Here is a 22,568-nt window from a genome sequence, read left to right as displayed (position 1 = left end):
TTTTTTTTTTTTTTTTTTTTTTTTTTTTTTTTTTTTTTTGTGGACTCAACACAACTGCTACAGATCCCAATTTCTCTTGCCAAAATCGGGCCTCTCACCGAGAAAGAATCTGTTCTGTGATTGCCACTTATGCCACCTGTGAATAATCTATCAACAACTTTATCTCAAAGTATTTTCCAGGAAGAACAGTTAGGTTGTGAAATTGCCTTGTTCTGAGACGCTACCTGATGTATCACATCTATTACAAGAGCACAAAACTTTTAAGAGGGTTTATCTATACATATCAAGGTATGCTTAATGGAAGGCTTAGACCTAAAAAATCATCATAATGCTCGTGAAAAATCCACTGTCACAATGGTGGGATGACAAGATCTCACAAAGAAATTGTTTTATGAGAATACTTTGCAAGTTCACTTCCTTAATTAATACTTCAAAGTGACTAAAGAAGGCAGCATTCCCAATTAAACTACTGAATTTGTCATTTAAGATTCATAATGCACTAGATCAATAATTTTCAGTGGGACAAAATGCATAAGCTATCTTTCCTATTTATATACTATCTTTCAGTATTTATATATTGTACACTACTCAGGAGTTGATACAGTACTGAAGTGAAAAGAGAGTTATTAGAGGCCAGATCCCAAAGGTACCATATGCTGCCCACTTCATTTCAGGACACTCAACAGTGTGGAGAATTTGCATAAATTTCCCTCTAAGGCAAAAATGGAGTAGATGAGAAAATAACAATCCTGGAAGATGTGACAAATATCACACTCAAGACAGAGAAAAGTCAACACAATCATGCTGAAAGAACCTCAGATTTTAAAAGTTTCAAGCCCTCTAGTAGTCAAATTAAAGTTATATTTAGATGTTTAAAATAGACATCAACAGAGCAACAACATTTAAAAATCTTGGAGATGAACCAGAATTGAAGTGATTTGATTTCAGTTTGCCTCATGTTTTATTCCTCTCCATTTTAACAGAAGAAAGATGTGAGCAGGGAGGTCTCTGAAGCCCTGCAATTGCCATTTCTCTCACTACAGCAAGCAAAGTCTAGTAGGTCCAGAGACACTTCTTGCCAGGTGACTGACTCCATCAGGAATGAACTTAAATCCAACGAGCACTTGAACATTACATCAATACATTTCTTAGAGCCCACTGTATATAATGGATGAAGATCTGTGCCCCACAGAATTTTTAATGTAAGCAGCTGGTCTGCAAGCTGCTGTATATCTATTTCCATACCTGCTTTATGCATTCACCTAACAGGGTGGCACAACTAGCAGAAAAGTACATTAAGGTGGTTATCAGTGTGTGATGCCTGAGAGATCTGGACCTGGCTCATGATTTGCGTGACGTGTGTACACAAGGAGTTACGGGCACTAGACCTGATCACCTGTCACCGTATGTCATTAATCCTGTGTGTCTGCAAGCTCACTGGCAGGTAAGCGTATGCACTTACACAAATCTAGGTGTATGACTAACTCCAACCACTCCTATGCAAAAGCATTCACACATAAAAGAGCTTGAGAAGGACTGGCACCAACACCCCTTGACCATGAAACTTTCCAGTATGAACTGGTCAGAGTCTCCCAGACGGGTGACAAGGAAGGGGAACTGGATGAACCTTAAAGAAAATCTGGATCAATACCATCCCAGTTTGAACAGCTGCTATAGTTAGTTTTTCTCCTCTCTACTTCAAGAGGAATGTGAGCTGAGAGTTTTTTGACTACGTAATCTTTCTTCCAAGGCTCACAACATGAAAAGCCCGGTAAAGCAGGTCACACTATACAGGTCAGTTCCATCAAGGATGAATCTCAATATTATCATAAAATAATTCCTTCCAGTATTTTCAATCAAACAAAACATTTCAGTATTCCTTTTTCTGCACACAGCTGCTAAGCTTGCAAGTAATTGCAAGGTTTTTGTGAACAAAGAAATAGTTTTTTTAAACTGAGAAGCAGAGTACAGTAGAGATGGAAAGCTGAGATCCCATTCCAGCTTGCATTTCCATAAACAACCAACCAGTCAGATTTGAACTTCATCTCCTTTTCCCATTTATTTGTCTCCTTTACTTTGTATCACCCAGTCCATGTCAACTGCTATTAGTCTTCAAAACAAATTCACAAACACAACTTTAAGATTACTCAGTGATTCTCCTGCTCTTGCTGAATAGCTATACTTATTTCTATTCACACAATAGTTTTCAGTAGCTAAGGGGAATTCCAACCAGCAAGGGAACATGACTTCCAACAGATGATTGACTTTTAAAACTGAATGTTTGATACTCACGGTTTTCCTCCTGGGATGCCTGTGAGATTAGGAGGGATGCCTGGGACTCGCATGTGATGATGTGGATCAAAACCAACCTGTAGTTTTCCCCAAGCAAAACAAAAAGGTGTATTAAAGTAAGAGTTAGGCAAAGGAAGACTGTTTAATTCATGTTCTCCATAGCATACTCCCCAAACCACAAAATGAGTGAACTAGAGTTAACCCCACAGGTCTTATACTTAATATAAACAGCTCTCAAAACTAAATGCACTAACAGCAAACACTCACCACTGGAGATCGCCCATAAGCTGCTGCCGCTGCTGCTGCTGCAGCTGCTGCACTCATTTGAGGGGAAATATTGTGTAGACCAGCATAGGCAGCTCCAGGGCTGGTCAGCTCCCCGTTCATACCAGCATGTGGCACGATACCAAATGGAGTAGGATAAGGACACGGTACTGCCATAGGTGTCCTTAAACCTGAAGCTATAAGAAGAGGGGGGGAATTGAGAAGTCACAGAGGCACTTTAGAGCCATCACATGCAACATGAGTTTAGAAAACTGCAAAAAATCCCAGAAATAACCCAAACCAACCAGCCAATCAGCCAAGGAAAGCCACATATACATATGTGTATATGTGCACAGTATTACAGTGCTGAAGAACCAGCTCAGCACCCAGTATAAGCATCTGTACTGCACCGACTTGTCATTACAGATTTAAAGTCAGTCTGACAAGGGACAGATGGTCACTGTTTCACACCACCAAAATATATGGACACTAACCTATCGGGTCCACACCTGGGGGTTTGCCGGGCACTGGCCTCAGTCCGGGAGTGGAGTTGCTGCCTGGAGTTGGAGCATCAGTCCGTGGAGTTGGGGTATTTGATTTAGACACAGGAGTGGTAGATTTCTCATTCTAATCACCAAGAAGGAAAAAGGAAGGCAGTTTGTAAACAATTTTGTCTTTATCGCTAGTGATTAGTGATATTAGTGATATTTAGCTTCTGGGTTTGGGTTTCTCCCTGGCAATGAAGAAAAGATGCAAAGACACTGAAAAAGACAGAATGGCTTTGAAAATTAACTACAGCCTTCACTGCTTTTTTCATCAGAAGAATCTGTATGATTCAGAATTAGGTAAATGACTGAAAATCATTTCCCTCTGACAACTGGCAGCATATGTGAAATCAGTCAGTGGTCTCACTATGCTCATGGACCTGCTCCCATTATAATTTTCTGTGAGGGACGGAGAAGAAGAGTAGAAAAAAAAATCCCCAAACTGACCAACTACTCATACCCAAGTGTGGTGCTAGAAACACAGGATGAAGACAGTGATGAGTATAAAGTCAGGGACTGTGCAGTGCTGCTCTTGTGACAGGCTCATTCATCAGACACACCACTGATTCCCAGGCCTGAACCTGTCATTCCATCACCATTCCTGAGCACTATATTCACTTTAAGCTTTCTTTTTATTTATTTTATTTCTTCAAATAATTGCATACCCTGCCCTGTGAAGAACCAAGAGGGGAATTACTGTGCAGCTCAGGTAGGTGATTAACTGTGGCCACAAACAGGAAAGGAAAGAACACCCCTTGCAGGCAGCTCTTTTCTTTTGCATTTTGATTTGCGATGCAAGTCAAGGAAGGCTCTTGTAAATGACAGATTACTTTTTAGATAGAAAATAAAAATTATTGTTGTTGTATATAGCCTGATAATTCAAACAAAGCTAACAACCAAATCACATACAAGCAGGGAACTGAATTTTCTATAAACCACAGCACAGAAAAACAGCTCAAGAAACCCCTGTGTACTTTTATTTATTCTCAGAATAACAGTTCTTCATATGGGGGCGGAGAAAAATGTCTCTCAGAACACCACATCTATCATCTACTCACACCACCAGTGAAAATAACTTCTTCCTATCCCAAAAAAGACTGTGGACTTTCTATCAGACTCCCTTGAAAAGATAAATTAAACTAATTCCCAGTTCTTTATTGACAGCTGTGGAAATACAAATTGTGTCCAGACAAAAATCTGGTAAGCATGTATTTCAGCCTATGATTAGGGGTCAGAAGCATTTTGTAGCACTTACAAGGCTAAGTTCTTTGGATTTGGAGGAAGGAGTACTGCTAGAGGATGCAATAGATGCCGGACTAATTGGTGCATCTTTTTTCAGCAGTCGAGTCTTGTCCAAGCCATTTTCCCGCGGAGAGTGTGCTGGGCTCCCACGGGGAGAAGAAGGATCCTAAATACCAGGAATATGGGTTAGCATAAAAACTTCATACCAGTCACTAGTTCTTGTCTTGAGCAGTCCTCTGATGCCTTAAGTTTAGCTTTCATATTTTCCAGATTCTGTACTGCATTAGTATATGACTCTGAACTTCGTATGAAGTGTTAGCAAGTTCTCCTCACAGTTTAGTCAGACAAAATGATCCATTTTCTGACTGAGAGCCAAGGACATCGTTACAGCCTCTGGCCCAAAAAGTGTCAACAACAGCAATTTGAAGAGAGCAGTCTGGGAGGATGGGACTTCATAACCTGAAGCTGTAATTGGACAACTAACCCCAATATGTAAATGAACCAAAACTTATGAAAGTGTGAAAACTCATGACCAGTTGTCCATCTTGGGTCTACCTTGAGTGGAACCCTGGCCAGGCTCTTGTACTGCCTAAGATGTATCATTTGAAGGCCTTTTAATAAATACTTACTTTATTCCTTTTACTCTGTCTAACCTCTGTTCTAAGCAGCCTCTCAAGGCATCACCTCAATTTGGAATGAAGATCTGTCATACGAAGTGACATATTCCTCCATTCTTAATTGATTTAGCTGATACAATTGTAGAATTGAGAGGAATAATGGAGGACAATTTGGTTTTTTTAAAAAACTCTTAAAATTTGGTGCCATTAAACTATGGATAAAAAATAATGCCAAAAATCTATGGATATTGAAATAGGCAAGTAAATCTCTTTCTTCAAGTGACAGATTAAAAAGATTTGATGCATTTGGCAGACCTGATAAGGTTCACACATGAACTCATGGCCAAAGTGAAAGAAAAGACAGACACTCTTACAAGCTTTGTAGAAGTACTTACAACTCTGTAGAAGTAAATGCTTCAGATCTGATTTGTATTCTAAAGAAAGAGGATACAACTGGATTCTGTCAGGCATTTCAAGTTCAAATGCCATAATCCCATTCATAAAATCAATATGCACAGAAACCACTGAAGATACCCTCACCACCCTTTCTGTAAGGTCGAAAAAACACCATTGTGTATACCTCATTGGAAACGTCAACTACCAAGTTGTCATCACTCTTTTCACCATCGCTGTCCTGCAATGACAAATCACAATGTGTTAAAAAAATTTATTTCATATCCCCATGTCTCTTCAAAACTATGAAAACAAAGGAAATCTGCTCACAAATCTGCAGTGTACCTTTCACTTTTACCAAACTTTATGTGGTAATACAATTAAAATCTTTCAGTCATCTACAGGGCTTCTGCTTAGCAGGATGCCACAACTACAGCAGTCTTGCCAGTTCTCAGATTGGTGGAGAAGGACATGGGGTGAAAATCTGCATCCAAAGGGGCACTGCACTATAAAGTGGAGTCAAGATAGACTTCATTAACAAGTCCCAGCTTAAGTAAAGCTCATCCCTATTGTCACACAACTTCCAAGTGCTTTGCATTTATACTCTTAAAAACAGTATCAATCATATGCATCAAAATGTTTAATCCCGCAGAGAAACTAGAGGTAGGAAGCAAAAACCAGTTAAAATCTGACCCTCATTTTAAAATTAGTTATGCAGCAGAAATCAGGTGAAACTACAGAGGAACACTGAAATTCAACAATACAGAATGTAGACCATCTACTCACATAACGAGCTGCTATTTCCTTCTCTTCTGTTTTCTGTTTTTTACTATCTGAAGAATAATCTGTTGAATTTCTGTGCTTTTCTGCTGTTCTGAAACTGGCTGAGGGAGATACAGAAGAACTCTGTAGTCCAAAAAGAGAAGAAAGCATCATCAAGCCCTCATTCACAACAGTGGCTCATCTGTCACCACCCCTCAATACATCTTACACTGATAGTATGATCTGGAGCTGTCCTCATAGACAGCATGTTGGGTTTTAACCAGTGACAGCTACCCAGCAAGTGTCTCATATTAAAAACTGCACTATGTATTGCAAGGGACAGAAACAGGGGATCAATTGACAAATCATAGTGGCTATCTGCACTACCAATGGGATGAATTTTATGAATACTGTGCACTGGTCTTGTTTTGGTTTGTTTCCTCTACAAATATGCAGGGTTAAGTCAATAGTCCCAGTAGAGGGGTGTGTGTTTGCACATGTGCGTGTGTGTTTGCCTGTGTAAATCAAAAAGAACAAAGCGGCTTGAGGCAAGTCACACTTGAAAGAGGCAAAGAGGTTCAAAAGGCAAGGAAGCATTTGAATGAAGATTTCTACCAAAGAAAGAAGCAAGCTTCTGAACAGTTTTGCAGCAGGCAAGTACAGGAGAAAACACCTTGACTCATTTTATTTTGCTGCCTTTTACAATTACAGGCTATGCCTGCAGCAGACAGAAACAAAACACAGACTGGTTCAGTGATTCTCTTGCTATTCTACAGTGCTCACCTAGTAATGATTGCTAAAGAGCACACATGTGGACAGGAGAGAAAGGAAGATAATGTGTACTTTAAGCACTATCATCCAACAACTCCACTCTACACCGTTAAACAAGGCAGGCAACATTTATCAAATTCTACCATATTTCCAAGGCTTTGTAGAGTCTGTATCTTTGTGTGCAAAAAAAGGAAGCAATGAAAGATGAAATGTTCCCACTGGGACTGATTTTAGTAGCAGCAGCAGTTTTGGCCCTAGTTCAAGAAAGCATTTAAGCATGCACTAAACTTTATCTCACTCTGAAGTCAGTGGTTGAATGTACATAAGTAAGGATGTGTTCAGGCTTTTTGCAGAATTGGAAATGACAGCAATGGAGATGAAAATAATTGTCAGCTGAAATCCTGCTGGCTGTTTCTGTCTCTGTCCTCTGTTTTTACTGGGATGGTGAGGAACAACCAAAGAAGTCCTGACTGATGGATTTTAGATCCTCCCATTCATCCAGAAACAGGTGTTTGGGTTTTTTTCCTCCATGCATGATGGACAGCTGTTTTTCCACATAAAACTCTACCACACAGCAATTTGGTTTTGGGGTTTTCAGTGGAGCTATTAACACGAATACAAACCAAGAAATTAGCATTTACATTGAGTAACTTCTGTTCCATCACTATTACAGAATTTCTTCTTTTCCTTATTATATCACAAGCTTCTGGTAAGGATTAGGAAAACTTAACCACAGAAATTAAGCTGTGGTTATTGTCCAAGTCACATAAGGGAATGTAACCACCTACTGGGACACAGGTCCTCCTCTCCATTTTGCTGAAATTTACAGTTCTTGAGAACAGCAGCTCAGGTTAATGAGTGGTAGAATTTGCAAAAATCTTCCATATTTTGGATTGGTAATTGTTAATTACGCTCTAAGAACACTGAGTGGAAATAAAAATTTCAGAACAAAGCTAGTTTTGAAGGCACAGCCAGTGCCTTTCCCATACTGTGCAAATATATCTTAAAATACTAATTTAGTTTTAAAGCAGATCATCAATCAATGATTATAGCAAATAATGCAAACTAACAAAGTTATTTTTTGCTCTGAAGCAACAACACATGTTAAGACATTTGTAGACAGCAGTGCCAGGGTACAGAAGCTCTTAAAATAAAGGCCAAGTAGAAACTCAACATTAAATGAACTGATGACTTGAAAAATGTATTTGTTTCTGCAACGATATAGCATAGCCTTCTGCAAAAGATTTTTACACTAAGCTCCTATTACATTTATATTCATTTAGAATTTGGAAGGCAGTAGCTTGTAATGTGAATTCAATTCATTATTTCTCAACTTCACCCTACAGAAAGCAATTTGCTTTAAAACGAAGAAAAATAATCACCAATAAACCACAAATTAAAGTGGTGTCTAAAGAATTAAACTACTGCACTTATTTAAATAGAAATATTTATTTTCATAAATCTGAAACCATACAGTTCCATTTTTCACAATCTGGTTAGCTATGTGCTATAGATACCATTTTAATCTTTGATTTCACTACTTAATAAAGTAATAAATTGAAGGTCCCTACTAGAAAGACAAAGTAGCTAATTATCACTAGCACATTAAAGGATGAGCACCACACTGGGCATTGGGGCAATGCACACTGCTTAATGGTTAAATTGCTTGATGGATCTGACCTTATACCAATATGAAAGGATCCGCCTGCAGTATTCTTACCTGACATTAGCAGCAAAAACAGAGACAACTCACCTACTGACAGCAGGCAGAACCTCCATTACCAATCTGAAATTAGGCCAGTGTACTAGGAGTGACATTATTTTACCTCACAAGTCAATTACTACAGACCAAACCTAAACGCTCTCACTTTTAACTGTCACACCCCTTTCCTTGCACCAATACCCCTGCAGAACTGCCTTCTTTTCGCTTCAACACAAAATGCACCTGCCACATTAAGATCAGTGACTTCATGGGATGGATCTCTTATGCTAAGTAATAAAGTAAGTCACATACATGGACAATGAGCTATAGTCTAGATCTTCCTATGGACCTAATGCTTACTATGTTCACTGTGTAAGAGTATTAATCATACTGAGTTCCCTCTATTGTCTGTAACAGCTTTTCAGTCTATAAGCACTGATAAGGACCTACCCTCATTGACAAATAGTGGGATGTAACAATGTCCTCATGGCTTCCACTGACATCAGATTCCTGCAAATACTCTTGTACTCACCCACACCTCAGCTTCTGAGTGTGCCAGCCCACAAACTCCAAGAGAGGTCCTTACATTTTCAGATGGTAAAAGAAAACCCCATCAAAACACATTGTTCAGCTGATTGATAGACTCTGCCCTGTTCCATGATTAAAACATCAGTGCTGTCCTGATGGCTGCCTTTAAGAAGCTGGAATAGATAGCTACTTAGAGAAATTAAGTGATTCAGCACTATGACTTGGAAGGCTGTAACTTAATGGGCCAGAGTCCTTGTTTTAGTAACTATTAAAATTTATAGCGAAATGATGTATTTTTACACCGTTGTTTTCTTCAATAAAATGCATTAATCTACTAGAAGAGTAGCATTTTGCTATTAAACAATGCTGAGTTTGCTCACATGTAATAATTACATCAGACACAGGAAAAAATACTCTTTGGTGAAAGTAGGTTACACTTAGTTTGTGTTTGAGAAAAACATACCAGTTTTTCATTTTCTGCTTTGGTAGAACATTTTTATTAATGGAAAATACACCACAAAATGCTGACAAAGAACCAATGAACATACACACTTATAGAAAGGCTGAGCACATCACCATGTTCGCATAACTCACTTAAGAAGCAGAACAGTGTCTTTCTAGTACTGGACCCACAGTATTTTTTGCACTAGGCTATAGAGCATAGCATGCTATGATTCAATCTCTGTTCTGGGCAGTGCTGAGCACAGTGCTAACTGAAACGGTCTCCCACTAGAAGGACCATGCTGTTTTCTCTCCAACACCATCAGGACACTGCTCCTGGTGGAGTATCAGTGCCACACAGGTGCAAATTAAACCGGTATCCAGAGAGCCACACAAGCCTCTTATGCAGGCATAAAATTCTTACCAGCATATTCACCATCTGTTTGGGATAATTAATAGTTCAAATTGCTAGAGGGGGGCGGGAAAAATCACTGTTTTACCCCCACTTTTTACTGGAATTTAGCTGCATCAACATACGTAGCTCACACTGTAATGTGGCAGAAATCAGTGTGGAAATCATAAATCAAATTGCACAGCCATCCAGCTGCAAGCCCCAACTCCCCATATGCTGACTTCCCCAGAAAAGACCTGGCCTGAGCACACTAAGTGATAATTAAATGAAATCAGTGTTAAAAGTAATGACTAGAGATGACAAGATGAAAAGCCTTCCTACATGTTAAAGCTGGTAACTCTTTAAAGCATTCACAAGTATGACCATTCCCTAGTGCACCCTTACTACTATGCCAAAATGATGTATTTGGAGTGGAATAATTAAAACAATAATTCTCAACAAAGTGGGAATTACAAGATAATTGACCATACTGAAGTATTAAGCAAACTGCAGTAAAAGCCAAGGATGCTCAACGCTAAGGTCAATTACAGTATAATTATCTGAATGACATTATTGCTGTTATAAAGACTGTTGAAAGTATAAAAAACTATAAAAATGGATACAATATGCACCGCAGTGAAACGACCAGGCAGTAATGCTGCTTTGTGTTGGCTGATGCCAAAGTTATAGATGGAAGTACCAGCACTGGAACTTGGACTTAGACACTGCCCTAGGTTTGGGCTTGGAGCACTAAGCCGTCTAATACTGTAAGCTTACATCAGAGGTGGGGGGAAAAAAAAAAAAAAAGGAAAAAGAAACTAAGAAATTAGGGTTAAGACTTCTGACACCCTAAGGGTGAGATGAAGATTGCTCTGGCCTGAGGTGGGAGATGTCCCACCAGATAGATGAGATGTCAGGGCACAAGAAAAAGAGGTAGTGCAAATACAGCCCAGAGACCATGTGCTCAGTAAGGACACTGCAGCCAAGGGTTCCCACAAAACAAGCCTAAGGCTCTAAGGTAACACCTACCTGTTTAAAAAACAAATTCATTTATATACATCTATATGCACAGAAGTACTACTACATACTTTTTGGAAGTATGTAGTAGTGCTACATACTAGCAATAGTAGTGCTAGTATGTAGTACTACTACATATTTCCAAACTGGGGAAGATGGTGTGAAATACTATGGGTTGATCTACAAATACCATAATGGAGCACTTGCACAGCAATTCTGCCTCCTGAAGTCACCCACACTTACACAGCCTTTTTGTTGCTGGCATTGTTATTATTATTACTATTATTAAATTACTATTATTGTTATTACTACATCCCAGTATCTGCATGGATGGACATGATTTTGTCCTCTTTGCTTTAATTTTTCAACACACACTCTTTGCAGCCCTTAGGCAAGCAGATTTTCTTTACTATGCCCTTACCTTAAGGCTTATGCTGCGTGCCATGACCAGGCTGACAGAGTCAGGCAGTACAGCCTGAACCAAAATGGTTCATCAGAGGAGGCTGGTAGGCAAGTGTTGATCCCACATGTACCACTCACTGGTCGTGGTGGACTTCTTTAATATTTTTATGTCTCCCTTTTCCAACTTGTTTCTCTGCTTGCCCAAACTAAAACCTAACTTTTACTCAGCCATTCCATGAGCAATTTTCTTTTTTTTTGGTCTTATTCACTGCCTTTTCCCTATGACTGCATTTTCAGATACCAGAAAAAGCCTCAGAAACTGTCAAGGAAAAATGCAACTAACTAGCTAGGAAAGATACAGAACAAAGCTGGTTTTAACATCACATGACCTGGGTCTGAGCTAACTGCATCAAGTTTTGTAATCAAGCATGTGATAATTATTTTTAATACAAACTATGATTAAAATGCAAACTTTGAAGTTTTATATAGCATTTTTAACCACTAATTAACTTCACTAATTGCAAAATTAATGAAGTTAATTAGAGGATAAGAGCGCCATAAAAAAACATCAAAGTCTAGATGTGCAGTGCTGCCTGCAAGAGTGACGGGAAGACCATAAAAAAGTCCACAATAAAAAGAATATGAAGGGTCAGCAGTTTTCAAAATCTAAGTGTTCTCCTAAGTGTTACGTCAAGAGAAGTGCAGGTATGTGTGTTTGTTATATATAAAAAATGCCCATGTAACTGCTCACACTCATGATCTGCTTGCCATTGGTGGTACCACTGGAGTATTTAATCTGAGCTAATTAAAAACATCAAAGTCTAGATGCTATGAAATGGGTGATAAAACAAAGCAATAAACTACTACAGTTGCACACATTAATTCCAGTTGTATTTCAAGATATACTTATCAATTTTGTGGAAAAGCTGACAGGGACACACAACAACAGCTGAAGATACCTAGCAATTTTGATGTATAATCCTATCAGTGTGGGATGATGATTCTCTGGCCCCTCCTGGCGTACAGGTTCATATTAGTGACAAGAAAAGTAGATGTTTAAAGCAATGGTCAGGTCTGCTGGCTTGTCTTTTGAAGATGGATTTTTCCAATAAATCCTTTAAAATACAGCTTCTCCACTAATCAGTGGCTGAAGGACATAACACACATAAGGCCTAAGCACTACTTGACACTGTGAGGGTCAAAGGATGGGGAGAACTAATGCAGCTTTAGGACAAGCAGTGGAACAGTAGAAGAACGCAGATGAAAGTGAAAAAAGGAAGGCTAGGTTTAGGTTAAAGTACATCCTAGCACAGGCACATGGAGATAGTGAAATCAAATGTGCCAAGAGTAACATGCTCCCTTTGGTAAAGAAGAACAGCTTGAACACAGGACGTGGTTTCAGCAGGGAACAAAAGAAAAAGAAACAGATGGCAGGAAAAAGAGTTAAACATTTCTGATAGAAGAAGCCTCAAAGCTCACAATATTACATTTACTAGGAAGTCTGTTCTCACCCACATTTTGCTACTCGTTAACATTGAATTTAATTGACAGTAAGACAACCTGGGCACTGTCAAACATCCCCTCCCACTCAATCTATAGAGCAATTCACTTGATCCGTTCTCTCCGTTCATCATCCTGTGATTCTATCTCCTCCCTTGACCAAACCCTAAAATAAGAATACATGCTTCAGAACGTAGCAGAGCAGGTAATTTGGATGGAGTGAAAAGATTAGTAAGAAGGTGTTAAGGCACAAATTGCAACTGCTGTAGACAATAGAGTAGGTGAGCCCCAGGGCATATGCAGGCTGCAAAGGAATATCAACCCTAATGATTCCAGAAAGAAGCGTTCCACCATCACAAGCCTGGAGATGCTACCAGAGAAAAGTGTCCTGCTGGCATTCTAGAAAGTAAAGGTGAAAATCCAAGACACACTTGCATGTTGGTCAAGCCTCTAAATGTTACTTCAGCCAAAGTCAGTTACTTAAAGGGAAGGGCCAAAGGCCATCGAGTTACAGAAATTCAGAAGAATTCAGGGTAAATATCTTTGGAAACCTGAGGAACTGAGCAGTGCCAAGGAAATGTGAAACTACAGTCCTCCTCTCCTCAAATATTTATTTGGGGTTCCAGTTACTGATCTTTCATGCTATTTCCTTTAGCAGAGACCTGGAACAATTTGAGCAGTTCTAACAAAACAGAAACACAGAGAACAGAGACTGTGGGGCAGTTAACTAGGGAGAAAGAGCAAGGGAAAGCATGAGAGGTATGTAATCACAGAGTATGAAAAAAAGCTCAATTAGCTGAAGCATACAATACAGCAATTTAATTGTGGGCTCACCATCATGAAAGAGAGAGAGAAGAATAGCCACCAGCCTGTATTACAGGTTTTGAGTCACTGACATGCCATGAGGCAAGGAAAAGCAGCAGCACTCCGCTACTGTTCTTCAAAAGCCAATGATGGACATGCACAAAAATTCCCAACACCCAACGTATCTCCAGAATATCAACAATAATTATGTTTTCGCAGCAACTGCATTCAAACAGAATACACAAGGATACTTGGTTAGTTTTCAGAATTCTAAAAAACACTACAGAGGGAATGTTTTATAACCATTAAAGACTTGTGTCAGTATGCTTTACAGTCTGTTCCTGCAAGAATCAGGAAATCCCTCTGAAGAATAATTGGGTTTTGCTCAGAGTCCTCTCTTCAGACCAAGCACCGTAGTAGAACTGTTATCCTTCCACTTTGCAAAGTGATTAAAATGGACTGTAAGGCACAGAGCCAAGCTGAATGCAAACACTTTCCTGCAGCGTCTCAAGGCACAAGGGTTATAAAAATCCCTTCAGTACTGGTAACCAAAGTTAGGAGGTAAAAAATACACACACCTACACCCCCTAAATTTTCCATGTTCAAGCAGCAAAATGATCAGGCTTTAAGTGTTGCCTTCTCCAGAGATATTTTAGTAGATTCAGTTTTCATGTGACAGGTCCTACCAGCTTTCTCCTGGGACTTACATTCCCTATCTATTCTCCATTTTTGACCAGAAGTATCTAACCTGTTAATGAGCCTTTTTTTTTGTTGCTTTAAAACCACAGAGATCACATCTGAAGACAGTCCCACAAGACATTCAATTTAGCTTCCCTCCATCAGCTACTGTGCCCCAGAATCCTACATTTTCAGTTTTGATTATATCTAATAAAGACTATATTCATGGCAAAGGCATCAGCTTTCAGTTTTCACATTTCTCCTCCCTTCCATCTATCCATATGTACCAACCCTCCAGGGGAAAAACACTCATTTTCTTCCCTTCTGCTTGTTTGTCTCTAAAGGACGTTATAGTTGTTTTGCTGCAGAGATGACCTAGGAGGTGATAAGAAGACAAAGCAAATTATTGTTTTAACTGAATAATTCACAAATAGAACGGATGATCTCTTTCTACATGTTCTGACTAGTTATCTCCCCTATCTCTGTTCTTCATGCTATTTGTTCCTGACTTGATCAGTATAAAAGTGATGGGAAAAAAAGCAGTCTTCAAAATGCTACCATGATTACTAAAAGCCCCCTAAAATTAAATAGAAGCACTCCATATCCTGACTGCTTCTGTTAGCAGAAACATATTCACATGTTTTTCTCCAGTATTAAGCAAGAGACTAGCAACTTAGTTCTCTCTTCTCCATTAGATTTTGTGTGGCTTCTGAAGACTTGATTTGTTTTCTACTTTTTTTAGTACCCTACATAGTTCAGGAAGCCATAGACACTGATAAGTGTCCACTGCAAACAGAATTTCATTATCCAACCAAACTCTTAACTGGGTGGGTGAATAAAACATAACTGGGTGCTATTAAATGTTTGCAGATTCCAGGACATGCTGATTCTGAAACAAAACATTATCTTAACCATCTATTAAAAATATCTTCCATAAAAAATCTTTGAGCACTACTATTCTCCTCTCTGCCCAAATAATAGCCTAGCCTTTTGTATCTGCCTCACTTCATCTACCCTCACTTACTTGTGCTCCCAAGACCCTTGTTCAGGAAATTATCCCATTTCCTATTCAGGAAAGCACTTGAGCAAATGCCAGATTTGAGACACACATTTTCATCTTATGGAAGTCACAAAGCAGAAAAAGAAACCAGTGGAATGTACATACGTGCTGAACTTTAGATGCCTACTGTGCACTACTCCGAATCTGGACCTCAGCCTGCAGCAAAAATAATGGTCCCCAGCTTCATTCTTCAAACAGGACTCTGCTAAGTGGAATGGATGGACAAGTGGTGGGAACACAGAGGCTGCAGTCAGCCTTAAAGCAGTTACATCAGTATATAACAGCACGTCATAAGTATAACACCTACTTTTGAAGACTGAAAAAATAAAACACATGCTCCTTTCTGCCAGATTTTTAGATGCATTACAACTCCTGAACAGCGCAGAGCTTTGCCAAGAGAAGCAGCAGTAGCTTTTACTTCTTTGGGCCTTCCATTATTTATATCAGATAGGTCACACTGTTAATGTTTTAAATGTTAAAAGAACAATCAAATACTGACTTCAGGCTAGCTGGAAATGTTTTGATGTTAGCAATGATTAGCCAATACATTTTTAATTCAGGTTAGAGAAAAGAAAAAGAAAAAAATCTCCTTCTTGTACTCCCCCTGCACTCTGCCAAGTAGTTAAATGTGATTAACTTGGCATGCACGCACATGACCTTCTATTCTACTCAAATTAGTTATTTTAGGTAATTTCTGAAGACTCTTGTCTCTCATTTAAGTATTTCATAATACGATTCATCTTTCCACTTGCTTTTAAGGGAAGACTACAGTAATATCCCGAAAACAGCATTCTGGCATATGCTCCTGAATTATGTAATTCACTAAGTTCAACTCTACTGTTACAATCATTTTCAAGACAGATATAATACATTATTATTACAGCTACACAATCCTGAATTGAATTTTCCTTTGTTGAATTACTAGCACTCTAATGCTGAAATTGATCTGTTTTAAAAACCTCATGTGAAAGGGTTTTTAAATACCCTACATGCTCAGGAGCTTTATTTTAAATAGTTTAGAAATGAGCTGGTGGAAACAGGGGACTAAAAAAAAGTCTTATGTTCTCTAATCTAGCATTAAGTACACGTTAAAGAACACCACGCATGTTTCCAAACAATACCTACAGTGTGGATTTAGAGCTGCAAAGACCTGATATTCCATCAAGGTTCCAGGAAACCATTTAAAAATTTATTTACAAAACAAAATGAAAGATGTTTATTCCCATGTGGGATGCCTCTAGAGAAGCTGGCAAGTAACAAGTTTATTAAAATGACAAGTTCAAGGTACTTTTCTTGTTGACTGTAAATAATCTCCCTGTGAACCAATTAAGAGTGTGGAGATCAAAGGCCCAAGAAGCACTATAAAAGCTGGAATTACAGGGTTAAGGGAAAGCCTCCACAGGCTCCTTCAATACATATAATTTCCTCTAGGCACCCATTGACTGGGTGAAACAGTGCAGACAAGCATTTTTTTACTTGCTTTGGAGTACAGCAAAAACCAACACCCACACTTTAAAGGACACCTAAATAGCCAGCTTGATCTTATGCACAGTCAAGAATGAATTTAGTTGTAAACACTGATCCAGGTGAGAAGGCTAAAAGGGAGCTGGGATGAATGCACAGAATGACTTATAAAATGGGCTTCTCTGTTGGGAAGTTATTAAATCTCAAATAACAACAGTTTGTCAGTGCATTCCTTCTCCATAACAGCTTGCCAAGATTGTTCCTTTTCAAGGCGCTAGTCAGAATAGCTAGCTAAGTGTTTCCTAATGCAAGGCTTGAATACAACGATGATCTCTGCACACATCCTCTTCAAATTTGAAGAGTGAGTGGGGCTTTATGTTGAGTACACAGAGCACTGCCAGCATGAGTTTAACCAGAACTCAAGACACTGAGCTGGAAGTCACACCACTGTTCACTGACCAGCATCTGGGCTGCTTGAGTTTGCTTGCACTGCTACCTTGCTTATTCTCAGTAATGAGCTAAGTCCTGTCTTAAGATAGAAAACCTTGAATTTTAAAGTGGGTCTTCACTGCTGCTTCCTGCTGACATGGGAAGAGATTCTGAACCTGTCTAGTCTGTCCCCCTTTATTTCACTGCCTTTCCTTGCCCCTTTTATATTACAGGGTTCAACAGCAAGACAAGCTTTCATTATTTGTTGTGACAGATAATACCATCAGAATGCTCACTCTGCATAGCCTTTAGTCCTGACAGTAAATGCAAATTTTCATTTAAAGACACCTAGAGCACCATAAGGTGCCGTTACAATAAGAAAGTGTAACAAACTCTTTCACAGAAGGCACAATTGTATCCAAAGCTCCAGCCCACAGACGGAAATCCTTCTTCCTGCCTACATGCTTGCCCCACTGGGCACTTTCACTACTGACAAAAATCACATTTCTACATCCACCTCCAGGGCTGCTCCCCCACAGCAGCCTTGCAGGAAGTCTGGAAGAGTCTTCCAGCTGTGCAGCAGCCCTTGCTGTGTACCTTGCTAACAGTCAGTGGAGCACTATGCCCAAATTCTGCAGCTGAACAATCTTGCTCCATGCACAGAAAGTGGCAGAGCCCTGCCTGTGTGGCCCTGGGCTGGAAGTAGCACAATGAGGAAGAGTTCAGGCACAGTGCGTGGATGTCTAGAGTCATTGCTACTGGTGGGTGGCATGGTCCTAAGAGGGGCTAACATTAACCCTGGGGCTTCGGCCCTGTGCTTTGTTGTACAGTGTGTATATGCTGTGTGACAGCTGGTTAGCCCAGGGTGAGCAACATCACCAAACACAAACTCCCCTTGCCAGGACCTTCCCAACAGTGCCGTGGCTTTTGCTGGTATGGCTACATATCACAGAATCACAGAATATGGTGAATTGGAAGGCATCCACAAGGATCATTAGGTCCAGCTCCTGGCCCTGCGCATCATCATCCCCAAGGGGTCATACTCTGTGCCTGAGAGCACTGTCTAAATGCTTCTTGAACTCTGTCAGACCTGGTGTTGTGACCATTTCCCTGGGGAACTGGGAAACTGGGAACTGTTCCAGTGCCCACTGTGAGAAGAATCTTTCTAACAGCCAACATAAACCTCCCCTGACACAACTTCAGACCATTCCCTCAGGTGCTGTCACTGTCACCACAGAGAACAGATCAGTGCCTGCCCCTCCTTTTCCTCCCATGAGGAAGTTGTAACTGCAATGAGGGCGCCCCTCAGTCTCCCCTTCCCCAGCTGAACAGACCAAGTGACCTCAGCCGCTCCTCATACACCTTCCCCTCAAGGCTCTTCACCATCCTCACTGGCCTCCTTTTAATGCTCTCTAACAGTTTAATGTCTTTCTCATACTGTGTTTCCCAAACCAGCCCCCAGCACTGGAGGTGAGGCTGCCCCAGCTCAGAGCAGAGCAGGACAATCCCCTCCCTTGCCCGGCTGGCGATGCTGTGCCTGATGCCCCCCAGGACAGGGCTGTCCCTCCTGGCTGCCAGGGCACTGCTGACCCATGTTCAACTTTCCAGGACCCCCAGGTCCCTTTCCATGGCACTGCTTACAGCATCTCATTCCCAATCTGTCCATACATCCAGGGCTGCCCCATCCCAGATGCAGAATCCAGCACTTTCCCCTGTTGAGCTTCGTGTAGTTGGTGCTTGCCCAGACCTCTGGTCTGTTGAGGACTCTCTGCAGGGCCACTCCCTGCCCTCGAGGGAGTCAACAGCTCCTCCCAGTTTGGTATCATCTGAAAACATGTCCGCTGTCCCTTTCAGTCCTGTGTCCAACAACCTGGTGTGAAAGGAGCCACAGAAACACATGAGCAATGTAATCAAGCCTGAAGGAAGGATGAAAATTCAACCAAAGCTTGTCTTCTGCAAAAACATGCACAGATTAGTAAAATCAAACTGAAAGTAGCTCAAAAGGACTGGGTGGTCAAATTAGAAGCATGCACATACTTGCCAAGAATGGGACTCAAAACCACTGCGAGGTTTCAAACGGAAGAATTAGGTACAGACAGATCACAAATAACATTGATGCTTGAGCTAAAAACTGAAAGTGGGGAGGCTGGAAAACTGTATTTTGGAAACATAGTTCTAGTAGTCTGCTCTTTTGTCTGATCACATGAAGTCAATTAAGCCTCTTCATGCATCAAAAAGCCAGATAATTTCAGAAGTCTAGAGAGTGTTTCTTTCCCTTACAGGGTTGCTGTGAGGATTCATGGATTGAAGATTTGGAGGTACTCTGGTATCACCAAAATGAATCTATTACATATGCTAGACGAAAATTTAAAAATGAGGAAGGAATAATCAGTATTCCTTGTATCACAACACAACTAAAAGATTAGAGCAATCCAATTGCTGTAATAGAGTACCTGTACTAAACTTCAGAAACTATACAAACATAGACTTTAGCCAATTCTTAGTTTGCATAAATTTGTATGACACACACATGAGAAACGTAAAAAAGGAAGTATTTCTGCATTGTATGTAAAACTCATCAGGCAAACTGTGAGAACCTAAAGCCACTACTTCAGAATGCGTAAGACCTTCTCAAAGACAGCCAGAACCTCCCTGATTTCTGCAGAAATACAGAGCCAGTCTTTCCATCATGACTTTGTTTACTATAACCCACCAGGTACAGTGTCTTTTATGGCTTTTTGCTATGCAGTGTTTGCACTTAAAGCACTACATAAGTATGAAAAACAAACCCTGTCTGTGCTTTTCTGATTAAAATCCAACATAAATTATATTCAAAAGAGTACAGCCCACTGGTTAATGGCAAGCTGCCAGTAAAGACCTTCTGTGGCTGAAGGATGTGCACCACTGATTTACAGCTTCATTTCGCTGCTATACTGTTACTTCTGTCTTATTTTAGTGTTTCCTATTACTGAATGTTCTTTCCCATATCCACTCTTATTCCTACTGGCCAGCTTAGAACTCCAGTTGTGTATTATCTCACACCAGACAGTGAAAAAAAATGCTGCCCCACAATGCATAATCACTTTGTGATTTCACTGAGTCCAATTCAATCGCCACCTATGTAGTATACCAGTTCTTTCCCTCCTTGCTTCGCTCTAAACTTCTATTACTTCAATGCAAATTCATTCCAGAAGCACTTTCCTGCTTCCTGGTCTAAGGTCTGTGAAACTCCAGGTAAAGCAAAACCTGGGGCCCTTACAGATCTGCAAGCAAAGCAGATTACCCTAATGAGCTAATTCTAAGTACAGGGAAAAGTACATTTCGCATGAAAACACAAAACTATACAAGCCTGTCTAAAAAGTAAGGCAATGCCACAGAATGTTCACAAGTTAGTTTTTGTAAATTCTCACACAATTTAGGTAATCCAAAACTGTGTTTCCCAAATGCTGTTCAAACATGATTATGGAATGTATTTGTTCTGACTGGGCTTTAAGTCCCTGCATTTCAAAAAGTCCTCATTTTACCTTCAATCAATTTGCTATCATAATACCTTTATCTCCCTTTAGAACTGTTATGCGTATTTCCCAAAGAGAAAAGAACTGGGGAATCATCATGCACAAACTGATATGTATAGTAACACCACTCCTCGTAGGTTTACTAGAAATAGCTTGGTATTTCTACCCTTTGTTTTGATATTTGTAGCATTAACAACAAATTCAGGCCTGATCTCACAGTATTTAATATCTGGGCAAAACACTTCTTGCTGATGTCAACATGGTTTAACACAACAAACATCCTACATGTTACAAGAAACTTTAGCAGCGACAGCAGTAAAAGGCAATCTCTTCCTTATCTCTTTTTGTGCTTCCCTTCTTTTCTTATCATGATGAGAGCAGGAAAAATATAGCAATCATAACAAAGGGGAATCATGAAAACACAGATGATTACTCAAAGTGGGTCCATGAATACCACAATTACCTGGCTACTATGGCATTTGATTTTAGGACAACTTGAAGATCCACGAAGGCAGGAGACAAAAAATACCTGCATATCACAACACTGGTACCCCAAAACCCTGTGGCTACCTCAGATACCAGCAGATGCACATGTTACAGCAGAGGCAAGGAATACCTTTGTATGCCTTTACACAGCACTAGTGAACAGCACCTTCTTCTTCCACTGCAGTGGTGTCTTCACCCCTGTGAATGTGACTTGCCACTTTCCAGCTGATCTGCACAACACCCTGAAGTTGATCACTACAAGAAAACTACAGTCAAAATAACAAATATAAAGCATCTCTCCTGCCAAATGGCAAGACTTTCCAGAACGTACGCTAACTTCCTCCACAACCAGCCAGCATAACCATATTTCACAACACATTAGATGCGTTATGGGTCCCAAGCAAACAATACTCAGGCACAAAACTCAAGTGCCAGAGATGGCTAGAGTAAACTTGCAGCTCCTCCAGGGCCAAAGCTACCTTTTCAGCAAAGATATCCTAGCGTGATGCTATTCTTCTGCATCTATACTCTGCCATCCCTCAAGACAGACTTGAAAAGAAGGACAGACAGAAAACTGTGAGTCAGACAGAGCTAAAAAGGTTAGTCTCTGGGACCCAGAGACCACAAGGACAGGTATCTCAGACATGTTTTTTTTTAAATGCTTTCTTTCTGTCTCCTTCTCTTCCTGAAGGACTAAATGTAAAATGAAATCATCTTACAGAAGGACAGCCGCTTCCCCCTGTGCTCAATCATTCCAGTCACACTATGTTGTCCAGTAACCTGCACTGATAATTCCTCATGAATAAAATGCCAACATTATCATCCACAGCTATGTTGTTGACATGCGTTTGTTATTTCACTAAAAATACCATTAATTTTCTGGCTTCACAACATCTGAGCTACTCCCCATTTGAATACACAAAAGACTATTTTGTTTAAACCAAATTAAAAGCGTTCCAGTAAATGACTTCAATTTTGCTGGCTATACTGCTTAGTGTATACCGTTCTATTTAAGCCTCTCTTTCCTCATCTCTACCCCTGTCCTTTTCTCTCTGATTTTTTTTTTCTCCCCTTCCCTTTATATACGTAATCCTTTCATTTCAGGAACTGGATTTTCCCGGCAAGACATTCACAGTCAGAGAGAACTTCAAAAACATAGTGCCAAGGAGTTAAGGCAATGGTGAAATTGCCTCTGCTCTGTTTTTATTCACCTGATTGCCAAAAACTATTTATCAGTAAGGAAAGAAAGGGAAAGGGGAGGGAAG

At 40.0% G+C, this 22,568-nt stretch overlaps 1 protein-coding gene across 4 annotated transcripts in view; it reads right to left on the bottom strand.

Moving 5' to 3' along the window:
- The window catches only part of LOC121355756 (transducin-like enhancer protein 4), a 98,239-nt gene that overhangs the window by 8,071 nt on the left and 67,600 nt on the right, over positions 1 to 22,568 (bottom strand). For 3 of the 4 annotated variants that reach the window (XM_041471435.1, XM_041471436.1, XM_041471438.1), the window contains 6 exons: positions 6,140 to 6,259; positions 5,541 to 5,594; positions 4,357 to 4,509; positions 3,051 to 3,183; positions 2,560 to 2,753; positions 2,293 to 2,369 (listed from right to left, as the gene is read on the bottom strand). In XM_041471435.1, coding sequence (XP_041327369.1) covers positions 2,293 to 2,369; positions 2,560 to 2,753; positions 3,051 to 3,183; positions 4,357 to 4,509; positions 5,541 to 5,594; positions 6,140 to 6,259 — 731 coding nt within the window. The remainder of the gene's footprint in view (positions 1 to 2,292; positions 2,370 to 2,559; positions 2,754 to 3,050; positions 3,184 to 4,356; positions 4,510 to 5,540; positions 5,595 to 6,139; positions 6,260 to 22,568) is intronic. The other variant, XM_041471437.1, reaches the window with a different exon arrangement.

This window comes from Pyrgilauda ruficollis, unplaced genomic scaffold, assembly GCF_017590135.1.
Source record: "Pyrgilauda ruficollis isolate IOZ18807 unplaced genomic scaffold, ASM1759013v1 scaffold269, whole genome shotgun sequence".
Lineage (NCBI taxonomy): Eukaryota > Metazoa > Chordata > Aves > Passeriformes > Passeridae > Pyrgilauda > Pyrgilauda ruficollis.
This window is presented reverse-complemented; position numbering and strand designations above follow the sequence as displayed.